The 13,571-nt window shown below is 41.6% G+C and overlaps 1 protein-coding gene across 1 annotated transcript in view; it reads right to left on the reverse strand.

The window, feature by feature from the left end:
• Positions 1-13,571, reverse strand: part of LOC133560682 (axin-1-like) — a 36,283-nt gene that overhangs the window by 8,467 nt on the left and 14,245 nt on the right. The window contains exons 3-10 of the mRNA XM_061913481.1: positions 5,100-5,293; positions 4,871-5,017; positions 4,624-4,758; positions 4,444-4,540; positions 4,227-4,364; positions 1,776-2,169; positions 677-854; positions 423-596 (exon numbers count right to left, since the gene is read on the reverse strand). Coding sequence (XP_061769465.1) covers positions 423-596; positions 677-854; positions 1,776-2,169; positions 4,227-4,364; positions 4,444-4,540; positions 4,624-4,758; positions 4,871-5,017; positions 5,100-5,293 — 1,457 coding nt within the window. The remainder of the gene's footprint in view (positions 1-422; positions 597-676; positions 855-1,775; positions 2,170-4,226; positions 4,365-4,443; positions 4,541-4,623; positions 4,759-4,870; positions 5,018-5,099; positions 5,294-13,571) is intronic.

The following is a 13,571-nucleotide window of genomic DNA, read 5'->3' on the forward strand; positions in this document are numbered from 1 at the left end:
ATCACTGAAAAAAGGTTGAGAACCACTGGTCTAGACAGTTGTTCATAAATGGGTTGGTGCTTATCATACCTAACATTGTTCCGAGTAATTTACAAATACTTCATAACACCACATGTATGTATGAACGATTCATGCTCATATTGTATCGGCTCTATATTTTGGAAGACCCCAAAAAGAGGGTGGAAGGGGTATTTTTTTTCATCGAACATAAATTAGGGTTTAATTAACCTTTTGCCTTAGTTTACCTCCTTTTTCTTCCATAGATTAGACTTAGATTTACAGGTGCCATTTCTGCAAGCATTGTATTATTTTTTTCCTAGTGATAGTTTATAGTAAATAACTGTATTTCAAGTGTGGTGTTTTGTTTTATTCCAATGGATGACCATTCAGCATCTTCCTAGAAATGTTTTTGTAATACTTACCCATGTGAGCTTTTCCTCTGCCTGTCGCCTTCCATCATCCACTGAAGGATCTTCTGGTTCCTCTCCAAGTCATCTAGAGGTACCTGGGTATCCACGCCACGCCCGCCCTCGTCGCCCTTGCCCGACGTCTCCAACGGCTTTTTGCCACGTCGTGACAGCGTGCTCCCTTTACTACTGCAAAGCAAACAGGAAACTATTAGCGTCACACAAAAGTTTCCGGCAAGGGGGAAGAGCACATGGCTTCCATGGCCTACCAGTAACCCATTCCATCCAGGATGCTGGCTCCGGCCCCGTCGGCGTAATTTCGACTTCTTGCTGCGTACTGACTAGCTGGCTCTCCATTCCAAATGAAGTTGGGCTGCGACCTGGAGCCCGTTTCCTCCTGGCCGTCTCTTCCTCTGTGGTGGTACAGCTGCTTGTGGTGATGGATTCCTGAGACAACATTGGTAGCAAGATAAACACAAAAGACTTATTTTCGCATTTTAATGACAATTTATAAAATGCTACTTGAAGCATTGTCTATACTGCTATATACAAGTACAGCGGAACAAGAACCAATAAGTTCATAAATTATGGTTGTAATGTAATATTAGAATTAGGGCTGCGAATCTTTGGGTGTCTCACGGTTCAATTCAATATCGATTCTTGGGGTCACGATTCGATTCAAAATCGATTTTTTCCCGATTTAAAAGGATTCTCTATTCATTCAATACATACGATTTCAGCAGGATCTACCCCAGTCTGCTGACATGCAAGCAGAGTAGCAGATTTTTGTAAAAAGCTTTTATAATTATAAAGGACAGTGTTTTATCAACTGATTGCAATAATGTAAATGTGTTTTTACTATTAAACGAACCAAAAATATGACTTATTTTATCTTTGTGAAAATATTGGACACAGTGTGTTGTCAAGCTTATGAGATGCGATGCAAGTGTAAGCCACTGTGACACTATTGTTCTTTTTTTTTTTTAATAAATGTCTAATGATAATGTCAATGAGGGATTTTTAATCACTGCAATGCTGAAATTATAACTAATATTGATACTGTTGTTGATAACTTTTGGTTTGTTCTGTGTCGTGTTTGTGTCTCCTCTCAATTGCTCTGTTTATTGCAGTTCTGAGTGTTGCTGGGTCAGGTTTGGCTTTGGAATTGGATTGCATTGTTATGGTATGGCTGTGTAGTGGTTTGTTGGATTGATAAAAAAAATAAATAGATTTTTAAAAAAATGAGAATCGATTCTGAATCACACAAGGTGAGAATCGCAATTCTAATTGGAATCGATTTTTTCCCACACACCTAATTAGAATTATTACTTCTGGAGAAAATTAAACTGGCACCTTGTAATGTATTACCTTTGACCCCAGAAGCAGGCAGACTGTGACCACCACCTCGGTGCGGCGGGTAGTGAGGCGGACCGACTCCGCCGTCAGGCGACCGCGACGTCTTGGGAGGCGTCTGTCGGCCGCCCACTCCTAAGGTGCCGCTGTTGGTTGCCCCCGGCGACTGGCACCCCGGCGTTTTCATCACCCGCTGCACGTGCTCGTCCAGGATGGACTCCGGGTCATCGTCGAGGGAATCCTCCATGGCGACCAGGCCGCCGTACGTGGCGACGGCTCCCGTGTTGGCGGTGTTCTCAGAGTAGTGAGCGCCGTAGAGAGGGGGGAACGACGACGGGAGGGGAAGTGGTATGCTGTGAGAAGACATGGAGGTTATGACGGAGACGTCGGCGTCGTCGCCCTCCTCTTCCTGTTGGGGGGGGGGAGAAAACAGGAAGTCACATGACTTACTCTGTACACCAGGGATACAATAATTTGTCGACTTTGTTGTGATAAAATTTGTCGTCGGAAATAGTCAGTGACGCCATCACGTGTGTTTTTCGGGAGCAAGTCAGCACGGCCCTTAGCAACAACATTGCTGGTGAAAACTTGCAAAGGTGCAAACGGGTACCCAATCTGGTACTTTGTGGTACCAATTAAGTTCATACAGCCATGTTGCCTCCAGCCTACGGCTTGGTGATATATCGATATACTCGATATATCGCGGGTTTGTCTCAGTGCGATATAAAAAGTGACTATATAGTGATATTCCAGTATACGTTCTCACGCAGTTGCTTATAGCTTTGGGTATTACACTGCATGTGTTTCACACTCTTTCTTGTCTCTCCTTCTCACAGACAAGCGCACCTTCTTGCATACGTCACATACTGTCGCGTCATACGCCCTCGCATACGAGGTAGCAGCACGGGTAACATTAGCTGTGATGCTAGCGGAGTGGTGCGAGTGGTAATACGAGAGAAAGAAGGTGCGTATCTGGTAACAAATGAAGGAAGAATTAATTCCCAAGAAAAACAGCGCGGGGCCCATCGTCTGGCGGTGGTTTGGCTTCAAACGGGAATATGTCGGACAAGTATGCAGCAAAAGCGTTTTCACAAAAAGTAGCACCTAGTGCTAATTTGTAGCATCATTTGAAAAGTCCCCCGCTAGAGAATGAAGAGTGCATTAAACTGCACGTCAACATCTCCGTTCGGTGCCATACCCTCAAAATGCCGAAGCAACCATTTCCAAATCGTATGAAAAAAATAGTCAACAGAATTTAACAACGTCCATAGTAACCTACCACATAGCAAAGGACACAGAATATCATTCCACTGCTATGCCGATGACACTCAACTCTACCTGAAAACAAACCTAACCCCCTCTGCAGCCCTGCCATCATCCACACTTATCAACTGCCTGGAGTAGATAAAGGCGTGGAAGAAACACAATTTTCTTCAACTAAACACCTCCAAAACTGAAGCCATTCTAGTCGGCACCCCACATCAGACTCAGTCGTACACCATCACAAGCATCACCTTCTCCGGCCACGACATTCACCTCTCATCCTCAGTCACTAATCTGAGTGTTAAAATGAACTCTTAGCTGACCTTTGAGGCTCAGATAAAACAACTGTGCAAGACCTCCTTCTACCCCCCCAGGAACATTGCGAAACTCCGCCCCTCACTCACTCTCTGATGCCGAGAGGCTTGTCCACGCCTTTGACTCCTCCAGGCTCTACTACTGCAACGCACTTCTTGTCGGGATCCCCAGCAAGAACATTCAGAAGCTGCAGTACATACAAAATAGTGCTGCGAGGATCCTGATGAGAGTGCGGAAACATGACCACATCACATAAACTCTCAAATCCCTTCACTGGCTTCCTGTTCCACTCAGGATTGAATTCATAATCTCCCTACTAATTCACCAGTGCCTCCATGGAAATGCCCCCATCTACCTAAAACAACTGCTCACCCTCCAATCCTCCACACGACCCCTCTGCTCCAAAAAGGCTAACCTCCTCCGACCTCCACAGTCAAAGCTAGGAACTATGGGAGACCGGGCTTTCTGCTCCGCTGCTCCCAGTCTGTGGAACGCTCTCCCTGAGCATTCCACGGCTTAAAAACCCATCTTTTTAAAAAAGCCTTTTTAAAGACAGTTCTAGTTATTGAGCTGTTTTTAGTTTTATATTTTGTTATCGTTTTATTATTATTACCACTTTTTTTACACTGTGGCACTTTGAGGTTGTTTGCTCAACGTAAAGTGCTTTTTTTACAAATACAATCTATTATTATTATTATTATATATCAATGCAGTACGAACAAGAATGTTTTAATGTAGACACAGAGAATTATCATACTGCTCTGATTATATGCATCAAGTTTTAATTTAATGCCAAGGAAAATATCGCGATATATATCGTGTACCGTGACATGGCCTAAAAATATTGAGATATTAATAAAAGGCCATATCGCCCGGTCTCACACTCACCAGTCGTACTCGCTTCAGCCTCTCTTCTAGTCGCTCCTCGGCCTCCCTTTCTCTGAGAACCATCTCCAGCTTCCTGATGAGGTCCGCTGCAAACCTCTCAGGCTCTACGTGGATGTCCTTTGGCATGCGATACGTGCGCTGCATGGCACAGGCAAAGACAGATTGCGTTAGCTGGGTGAAACTATTTGGGATACCAAACACGGCGTGTAGAACTCACAGGTATATGAGGTAGGGGCACACGTCCGTTAGCTTTGGCACTTTCATGCATCTCCTTGCGATGCTGCTTTCGATACCTGTAAGGAGGAATACCATCTCTGCGCACACAGGGAGGAAAATTCAACAATCATGGAGCGAGCAGAAAGTGATAAGTTGTTGAGAAATGTGAATGCTGACTTACACACTGCTGTCGGTCAGCGACAGTGTGTCGGCGTCGCTCGACATGCTCTGCTGCTCACTGTCGTTGGCACTGGTGGCGGGGGCGCGGGCGTAGCCCACGTTGGCGTAGTACGGGTTCACCGGCTCTCTCCAAGGTCTGAAAATGGATGATTCCGAGACAAAAAAAGTTTAGAGACCTTGACAACTCATGGAGATCAACCAGTTGGTGTCTTGCTGAACAAAATAATCGTAATGATTTTGCAGCCCACCTGTACTCCCTGCTGTCCTGCCGCCTCCTGCCAGTCGACGTCCTCTGCGGTACCGTCTTCATCAGCAGGCTTTGGGTCAGCCTTCCAGCCGGTGTGTCGCCACACTCCTCTTTCTCTTCCTCCGCTTCTATCGCACTGCCTCCACACCTAAAAGCAGACACAGGAGACTTGAGCACAGCATTGATACAATCTTCAGAGATTGGAGGTCAGAGGACGAAGTAACTCTTACCTCCACTCCTCGTCTTCGGTCAGGGTGGGTAAGCAGCCTGGGAGTGGCTTGGCAGGACCGGACGATGGGCTCTGGTCACTGGGGTTGAGCTTGGGGCTCTCCCCTCCTGACCGCGTGTATTCCAGGTACAGGTCTGACTTGAGGAACAGAGGGTAGGTGTTCTCCTCCATCATAGCCTGGATCTCCGTCTGGGCCTGTGACACACATCACAGTCTCGTCACGTAACTGCGGCCACGAGTGGACGCTAAATTTTGAGACTGAACAGATCTTGAGAAGTGTCATTTACTGTAATCAAGGCTGGGCGATTAAACAATATCAATATATATCGCGCCAAACACGTACTCAATATAGAGCCCAAAAAAAGTCTGCGGGCTATAGAGCGTTTTCCGTTCAGGCTCCAGTACTCTGGAATGCCCTCCCGGTAGCAGTTCGAGATGCTACCTCAGTAGAAGCATTTAAGTCTCACTTTAAAACTCATCTGTATACTCTAGCCTTTAAATAGACCTCCTTTTTAGACCAGCTGATCTGCCGCTTCTTTTCTTTCTCCTATGTCCCCCCCTCCCTTGTGGAGGGGGTCCGGTCCGATGACCATGGATGAAGTACTGGCTGTCCAGAGTCGAGACCCAGGATGGACCGCTCGTCGGGACCCAGGATGGACCGCTCGCCTGTATCGGTTGGGGACATCTCTACGCTGCTGATCCGCCTCCGCTTGAGATGGTCTCCTGTGGACGGGACTCTCGCTGCTGTCTTGGATCCGCTTGAACTGAACTCTCGAGGCCGTGTTGGAGCCACTATGGATTGAACTTTCACAGTATCATGTTAGACTCGCTCGACATCCATTGCTTTCGGTCCCCTAGAGGGGGCGGGGGTTGCCCACATCTGAGGTCCTCTCCAAGGTTTCTCATAGTCAGCATTGTCACTGGCGTCCCACTGGATGTGAATTCTCCCTGCCCACTGGGTGTGAGTTTTCCTTGCCCTTTTGTGGGATCTTCCGAGGATGTTGTAGTCGTAATGATTTGTGCAGTCCTTTGAGACATTTGTGATTTGGGGCTATATAAATAAACATTGATTGATTGATTGATGAATATCAAAAAATGTGTTCGATAAAACATTCAAAAAATGTTTTTCTTTTATGTTAGAAGAAACCATTGGTTTCAAAGGAAGGTTGGTTGCGGGTTTGTCTCTGTGCGATATACAAAATGACTATATCGTGATATTCCAGTATACGTTCTCACGCAGTTGCTTTTAGCTGCGGGCATTACACTACAGGGTTTTCCCACTCTTTCTTGTCTCTCCTTCTCACAGACACTTAAAACCAGTGCACCTTCTTACATGCGTCACGCTGGCAACGTTACACTCCCTCGCCGAGCAGAGAGATAGCTACATGGGTGACATTAGCCGTGATGCTAACGGTACGTTGCGAGTGGTAATACGAGAGAGAGAAGGTGCGAATCTGGTAACAAATGGAGGAATAATTAATCGTCTGGTGGTGGTTTGGCTTCAGGCGGGAATTTGTTGAACAATTATGCGGCAAAAGCGTTGCTACAAAAAGTAGCAGCACTGCTAATGTAGCATCATTTGAAAAGACACCCGCAAGAGAATGAAGAGTGCTTGAAACTGCATGTCAACATCTCCCTTCGGTGCCACACTTATGCAGCATCACAGCTAATGTTACCCATGTAGCTACCTCACAAAATGCCGAAGCAACAATTTCCAGATCAACACCGTATGAAAAAACTAATCAACAACAGAAGGAGATAACGTCCGCAAGAACCTACCGCATAGTGAAGGACATACACTATTTGATTTCCTATTATGCAGCTCATTTTTATTTGACAGTTTTTGAAATATCTTGTGTGACATCATGCAAAAAAGTGCACTTTATTTGTTTTTAACAATTGTAGTGGCATTCTGTACAACAAGTGCACTTTAATTTAGTGTTGTTTTGATATGTCATATTAGTGATATCATGCACAAAAGTGCACTAATAGCTTGTTTTAAAAGGTCTCTGACAATCTTGCACTTTATGTTTTGGAATTTACATGAATGTTTGTGCCACTGCTTAATAACTGTTTAATAAATACAGTTTTGCTAAATTGACTTAGTAGTGATTTCCCTCTCTGCATGAAAGTTTAAAATGAGCATATATAAATGCAGTATGAACAAGAATGTTTTAATGTAGACACATAGAATCATCATACTGGTGTGATAAGTATCAATTGTAAAATATTGTGATATATATTGTGTATCGTGACGTGGCCCAAAAATATTGAGATATTAGTAAAAGGCCATATCGCCCAGCCCTCGTTGCATGAACGAAGGCACTTGCTCTTTAGTAACCCAGCAACGCAGGAAGTGATCACTGAAAAGTGGGTGTGACACACTAACAGCCAATCAGGTAACTGTATCAACTAGTTTGGTTGCGCCATCTTGTTGTCTCGCGGTGGATTCTAGCATGGAGTGAGAAAAAAAACTAATGAGGAGTGCTGCAGAGAGCCAAAAAATAGGGGATAAAACAGGTGTTACCTCAACAGCTTGGCTGTTTTTGATTTGTTTTTTTAAGACTGTAGTCAGACCAACGTGGTCTGTAATTTAAGGCTGCAACGATAATTTGAAGAAAATATTTGCCGCTGACAATTATATTTGTCGACAATAGATGTGACGTCATCACTCTTGTTTTTAAGGGAAGAGGCTGGTCTGCGCCACCACTCTCAAAAACATTGCTAAAATGTAGTTTGACAATACTTCCTCCTATTCCTGTTAAAACATGAATACCTTACTCATTTTGCAAAGCGGACTTTGTTATTATGGCAATACATCTGTGATACGTAAACATTTAAAGCAAGTGAGGATACGTTCTCAACCTGAAGTTGTGTGAAAAGTAACTTTAACTTTCATTTTAGCCAAAGTCAGCCTGCTAAACTTTGTCTACATCAATTAAAGTAGTTTTTATGGCACCGTAAATGTTCAATGCCACAAAAAAGGCACAACAACTTATTTTATCTATTAAATGGACAACATTTTAAGAATTAATCAAATATAAAATTCAACACATTGAGTCTTTTAGAGTGCTAAAACTGCAAGAGTTAATCAATAGTCAATACACCAGTTTGCATCTTTTTAAACATCATCACAAAATGCTTTTCCTGTTGAGGAAGATAGATTTTGTGTTTTGTTTGTTTTCTTTGCTGTTATTTTAACTTTTTTTTTTTAAATACATAAACAAGGTAATATTTCTTTTTTTTTATTTTTTAGCATTTTGCCTTTTTCTTTATTTTAAATGGGAAACATTTTATTCCTCATTTAAATTTTAGTAAGCTTCAGTATAAATCTATGAATGAATCAGTCATCTTTGTTTTACATAAGCACATACCTAAAATTACTTGAGCTGCATTTAGAAGCCGATGGAAAAATGTAAGACATTAAAAGTGTGGATGCTTTATTATCCGATTAGTTGAATAATTGTTAAAAAAAAAGTGTTGAGTAATCGACTATCAAAACAACTGTTAAATTGCACCCCTAATCTGAGGGTTGCTGGTTCAATCCCCACCTTCTACCACCCTAATCACGTCTGTTGTGTCCTTGGGCAAGACACTTCACCCTTGCCCCTGATGGGCCCTGGTGAGCGCCCTGCATGACAGCTCCCGCCATCAGTGTGTGAATGGGTGAATGTGAAAATACTGTCAAAGCGCTTTGGGCTCCTTAAAAAGGGGTAGAAAAGTGCTATACAAGTACAACCCATTTACTGTAAGCAGGCATGTGATTTGACCACAATGAAAAAGACTGAAAAAATTTCCGGTGGTCTGTGGGACGAAGGCTCCCAACCAAATCCATTTGAAGAAAATATTTTTGTGTTTAAAGACATGAAAACATCATTAATAGAACATACATACCTCAACTATCCTAATGAATCACTGTATATGGTTCAGTCCCAACAGGATTTAGTCACTAATATTTACATATTGTGTTCATTTCACATCCACAGGTGTCACATTGAACAGTTTATTTACAGTATCACCGCATTACTTCAGTTCACTTCACACAATTACTTGCTCTGAGAGCCCTAATGTGAGCTTTCCTTGCAAATTTCTGAGCAGCCTGCATTTTCCTTTTGGTCTCTGCTTTTGTAGCTTGGTTTTTGGATTTCACTGCCAACTTCGGCCTCCAGTATTATATGCTAATTTATTTCAAATAAATTGTTAAGTGGAATCAATAATGCTACTCTTTGAATTTCTGTAATTTCATAATATATTTTCACGTGGCTTTTTATTTAAAAAAAAAAAAACATTTATATTTCACAAAGCAATAATTGGTTAATATTTAAAAACAAACATGCGTATTTCGCAAGCAAATATTTTTTAGCTTACCTCATTATTAACTACCCTGTCTGCAACTGATGTGGGTTGTTTGGGTGGATCTTTCCTCTCGATGTCTACGGCAGTTGTCGATGTAAACAAAGGATGAAGTCCGTAAAGTTTGCTCACTTTCGGTTGACCTCCAAAAGTACCAGCTAGTGAAAAGTTTTTTTTCCTTGCTTCAAGTTGTTTCATATGTTTTTGGCGTTTCGCATGTAGTTCCGAAGCCTTGAAACCTCGTGATCCATAGTCAATATTATCATGACACCACGTGCACAAAACTTTTCCGGAACGATCGATTTTCCGAATAAAATCGCTGAACAAAGTCGTAACTTCCTTCTTCCCGACAGTATCAGTGATTTCCCTTTCCATCCAGTCCCATCGGAACTTATTTTTGACATGTTTATCAATTTCTTTTACTCGTGAAGCGTCCTTTCTCTCGAGAACCGACATCGTTTACATTTGGAAAATGTCGGCAGTAACGTCGTCATTCATAACAGAGGTCCTGATTGGTCACAAGGAACATATGGACCAATCAACTACGGCGTAATATTATATTACGCCATAGTTGATTGGTCGACACTTTTTTTCCCCGCGAGATTAAAAAAGACGGAATTCCGACTTTAGGCGGAAAAATCACATGCCTGTGTAAATTATTCAAGATGCCACACCACCTTAGCCACGCTCACCCTTTAGAGCACAGCTGTAACTTCCTAGCACTAAACCTCTCCCCTCCAAAGGCGAAACCTAGTAACTCACTTCTAGCTGGTTTTGAGAAAACAAAGGAAAACCAATCTATCTCGATGCTGTCTTACAAAGATCTACAAAGTCATCAAACGTAAAGATGTTTTCTTGAGCTTTCATTTTCTTGGCGATTGAGCCATGGATTGCATCTGCTCTCATGAACGTGTGCCCTTTCTCCAGATATTTTATCACAATCTCGGGTGGGCCCCATTCTGCGTTTGCACATTGGGCAAGAGCCGTGTACAGCGTCCAGTTTTTATTTTGACCTCCACAGTTATCTGCCCAAAAGAGTATGCAAGGGGAAGAATCACGAACAATACATTTAATGAAGGTGCTTGCAACGTCCTGGGCCAATCTTCCAAATATCCCCTCGTGCCATAATATCACATAATCAGGTTGACCGTCGGCCCCCATTCGTGCAAATGTCTCATTAAAGACAATAAGGCGACTGACAAAGAAGCTCCGATTTGTCCCTTGAGATACTGGGTTTTTCTGTTGTATCTACGCGGTTATGTGGTAGTTGCTAGGTCCTGCCATGCGCGTAACAGCTTACTTACGGAACACATTACAATATCGCATACACTAATGTAAAGCATGTCACCTCGGAACTCCAAAATTATTATCAGCTCAGTTTTGACCAACATTGAGTTACTGGGTTTTGCCTTTGGACGGGAGACCTGCAGAAAACAGTTCTCGGGTTTCCTTAGGTTGACATTTTCCCACTTTGGACATTTATTTTGTTGCAAAGCATTCTTTACATATTCATTATTTTTGCACCTTCATTTTAAGAGGTTATTGTAAGTGTTCAATGTCATTTAACAATGTTATTTTCCATGGATGTGTCGACATTTCCTTTCTGCCTTGATAACTGAGGGGATTAAAATAAGAATTTGAAATTTGAAATTAAAAGACTTACATTTAATATATTTTTCTCCTAGTCCTTATTAGATAGGTCAGACAAATATCAATTGTTATCGATTTTGAACGTTATAAAACACTTACAGTGATACAGTTTTTGGCCATATCGCCCAGCCCTATATTGAGGCGGGGTTTTTACCCCCTTTTCTCATACAATGTTTGCAGAACATTTGGTGCTGATAGCACACAAAATGTCTTCCTCTGAAACAACACCTGATGTAGGAGAAAAGGAGTACTGGATTTGCTCACCCAAAACTACCCACAGTACAGGTAATCCTGCCTAATTAGAAAATTTAAAATAACATTCTGAGCTATTCTTTACGTATGATGTCCTAATTCCTCATTTCAGCCTGATTTTTATCAGTTCGATATTTATAGTGCATTTCTATTTACATTTGAATTTGATCCAAATAAGTAGTGTTTGGCAGAGACAATTTGTGTTTCCCAAGCTTTTATCTGTTAATGTATGTTGAAACATTTGGACTGCCATGAGTAGATTTGGTGCTACCGGTTAATTCTCAATGGTTATACGACTTTACGGGCGGTATAGCTCAGTTAGTAGAGGGGCCGTGCCTGTAACTTGAGGTTTGCAGGTTCGATCGCCGCTTCCGCCATCCTAGTCACTGCCGTTGTGTCCTTGGGCAGGACACTTTACCCACCTGCTCCCAGGGCCACCCACACTGGTTTAAATGTCAAAATTAGATATTGGGTTTCACTATGTAAAGCGCTTTGAGTCACTAGAGAAAAAGCGCTATATAAATATAATTCACCTCACTACTCTGATACTCTTATTTTAAAACCTTTTACTTCGGTACTCTCATATTCACTTATACTTTCCCCCACTAATGTTACAATTGGTAACTTTTGCCAATGCTTTGATATATAATTTAAGCATTAATGACTACTTATTTCGCTGACGATCTGATATCATAATAGGCGGAAATACAACTGTTTAGCATCTGACTGAGCTTCACATGAGCTTTAATGGCTGACCTCCGCAGTGTTCCGCAAATTACTTTTAAAAAGTAAATATTTTTTAGAGGTACTTCTTACGTTCCCCCCCAAAGGTAATTGAATTAGTAACTGAATAACTCTTCAATAAATGTAATTACTAGATAGAGTAATTAATGCATTACTTAAAAAAAAAATTTATATATACCTGGCATAATGCAGTTGAGACGTTCCATGACTGAACAGTGTGTGTGCTCCTTTAAAAAGGCGCTGCTGCAGCGCTCTCAGAAAGAGCAGTATTAGCTCAGCTGTGTTTGTTAGCTTAGCAGCAGCAATTTCTATGGCACTGACAGCAGCTCTGTTGAATCATTTCACTGTATTTTGTTAGCGCTGGTTAATAAAGAGATTAAATGTGCTTTGATGGCTGTAGTCTCCTTGTCCACTAACGGGGTATTGTGAAATTTCAAGCTCCTCAATTCAATCCTTGATTTGTTGTTCATTATTCTCTCGTAGTAGTAGTGTGTACGTACATACATGTGTGTTTGCTGTGTGATGTTGCCTCCTCCTATTGGATACCAAGACCATTTTAGTGAGGTGCTGGTTGTTGCGTTCATTAGTAAAAATATACTTTATTCATTGAACTTACTGTGCCTCTGACGCTGTCTTGTTGACATAAACCTCTTCGGTAATAGCGTTGTCACTTACATAAAATTAGTTAGATTACTCATTACTATTAAACGTAATGGCGTTTTTTTATAGCACTGATTATATACTATATATAGTACTGTATATTTGATGCCATTGTTTATGTGCATATTCATAGTGTGGTCCTGTGGGAAACACTGAAATATCTGTAGCAGATTTATAGCGTATCAAATTTTCTCTCTATTTGCAGGTATTCACATTTAAAAAAACAACAAAAAAAACAGGTCCAATTAACTTTTGAGCGGCGATGTTAAAAAAACATAACATGGAACCATAAGATGCATTGTTTGCCATAAAAAGGCCTAGAAATAGTCAACATTTGAATTAGATTAATCTACTAGATTGTAGAAAATTGGTAAAAAAGAAAGAAAAAAGGAACCACTCGTCGTAGACAACATTAGGCCTGACTGCAATCAGAAAGCACAGTTTATGTAAAAATGTATAAGCTATAAAAACCTCTAAATGATTATAGTTAAAAAAGCTGCATGACTCATGTTGAACAAAAAAGCAACCACAACAAAAAGTTGAGCTGTCTGCCAAAGAGTGTTATAAAACAATGCAAACGTTCTGCAGTCGAAAACCACATCAGTTCAAGCTGCATTCCTGCAGAGAATCTTGCTTTGATTTGCTCAACGTGACAGCTGGGATACGCCTTTAGTTGTATTATCGGGAAATGAACCACTCCATTTAAAAACAACACTCGAAAAAATACAAACCCCTGTCAAGCAAGACAGACCTGTAATCGGTTTGGAAACTTTTTCGCTAAACAGGCCTCAAATTTTTACTTTTTGATGTCAAG

The sequence above is a fragment of the Nerophis ophidion genome, linkage group LG01, assembly GCF_033978795.1.
Source record: "Nerophis ophidion isolate RoL-2023_Sa linkage group LG01, RoL_Noph_v1.0, whole genome shotgun sequence".
In the NCBI taxonomy this organism is placed as follows: domain Eukaryota; kingdom Metazoa; phylum Chordata; class Actinopteri; order Syngnathiformes; family Syngnathidae; genus Nerophis; species Nerophis ophidion.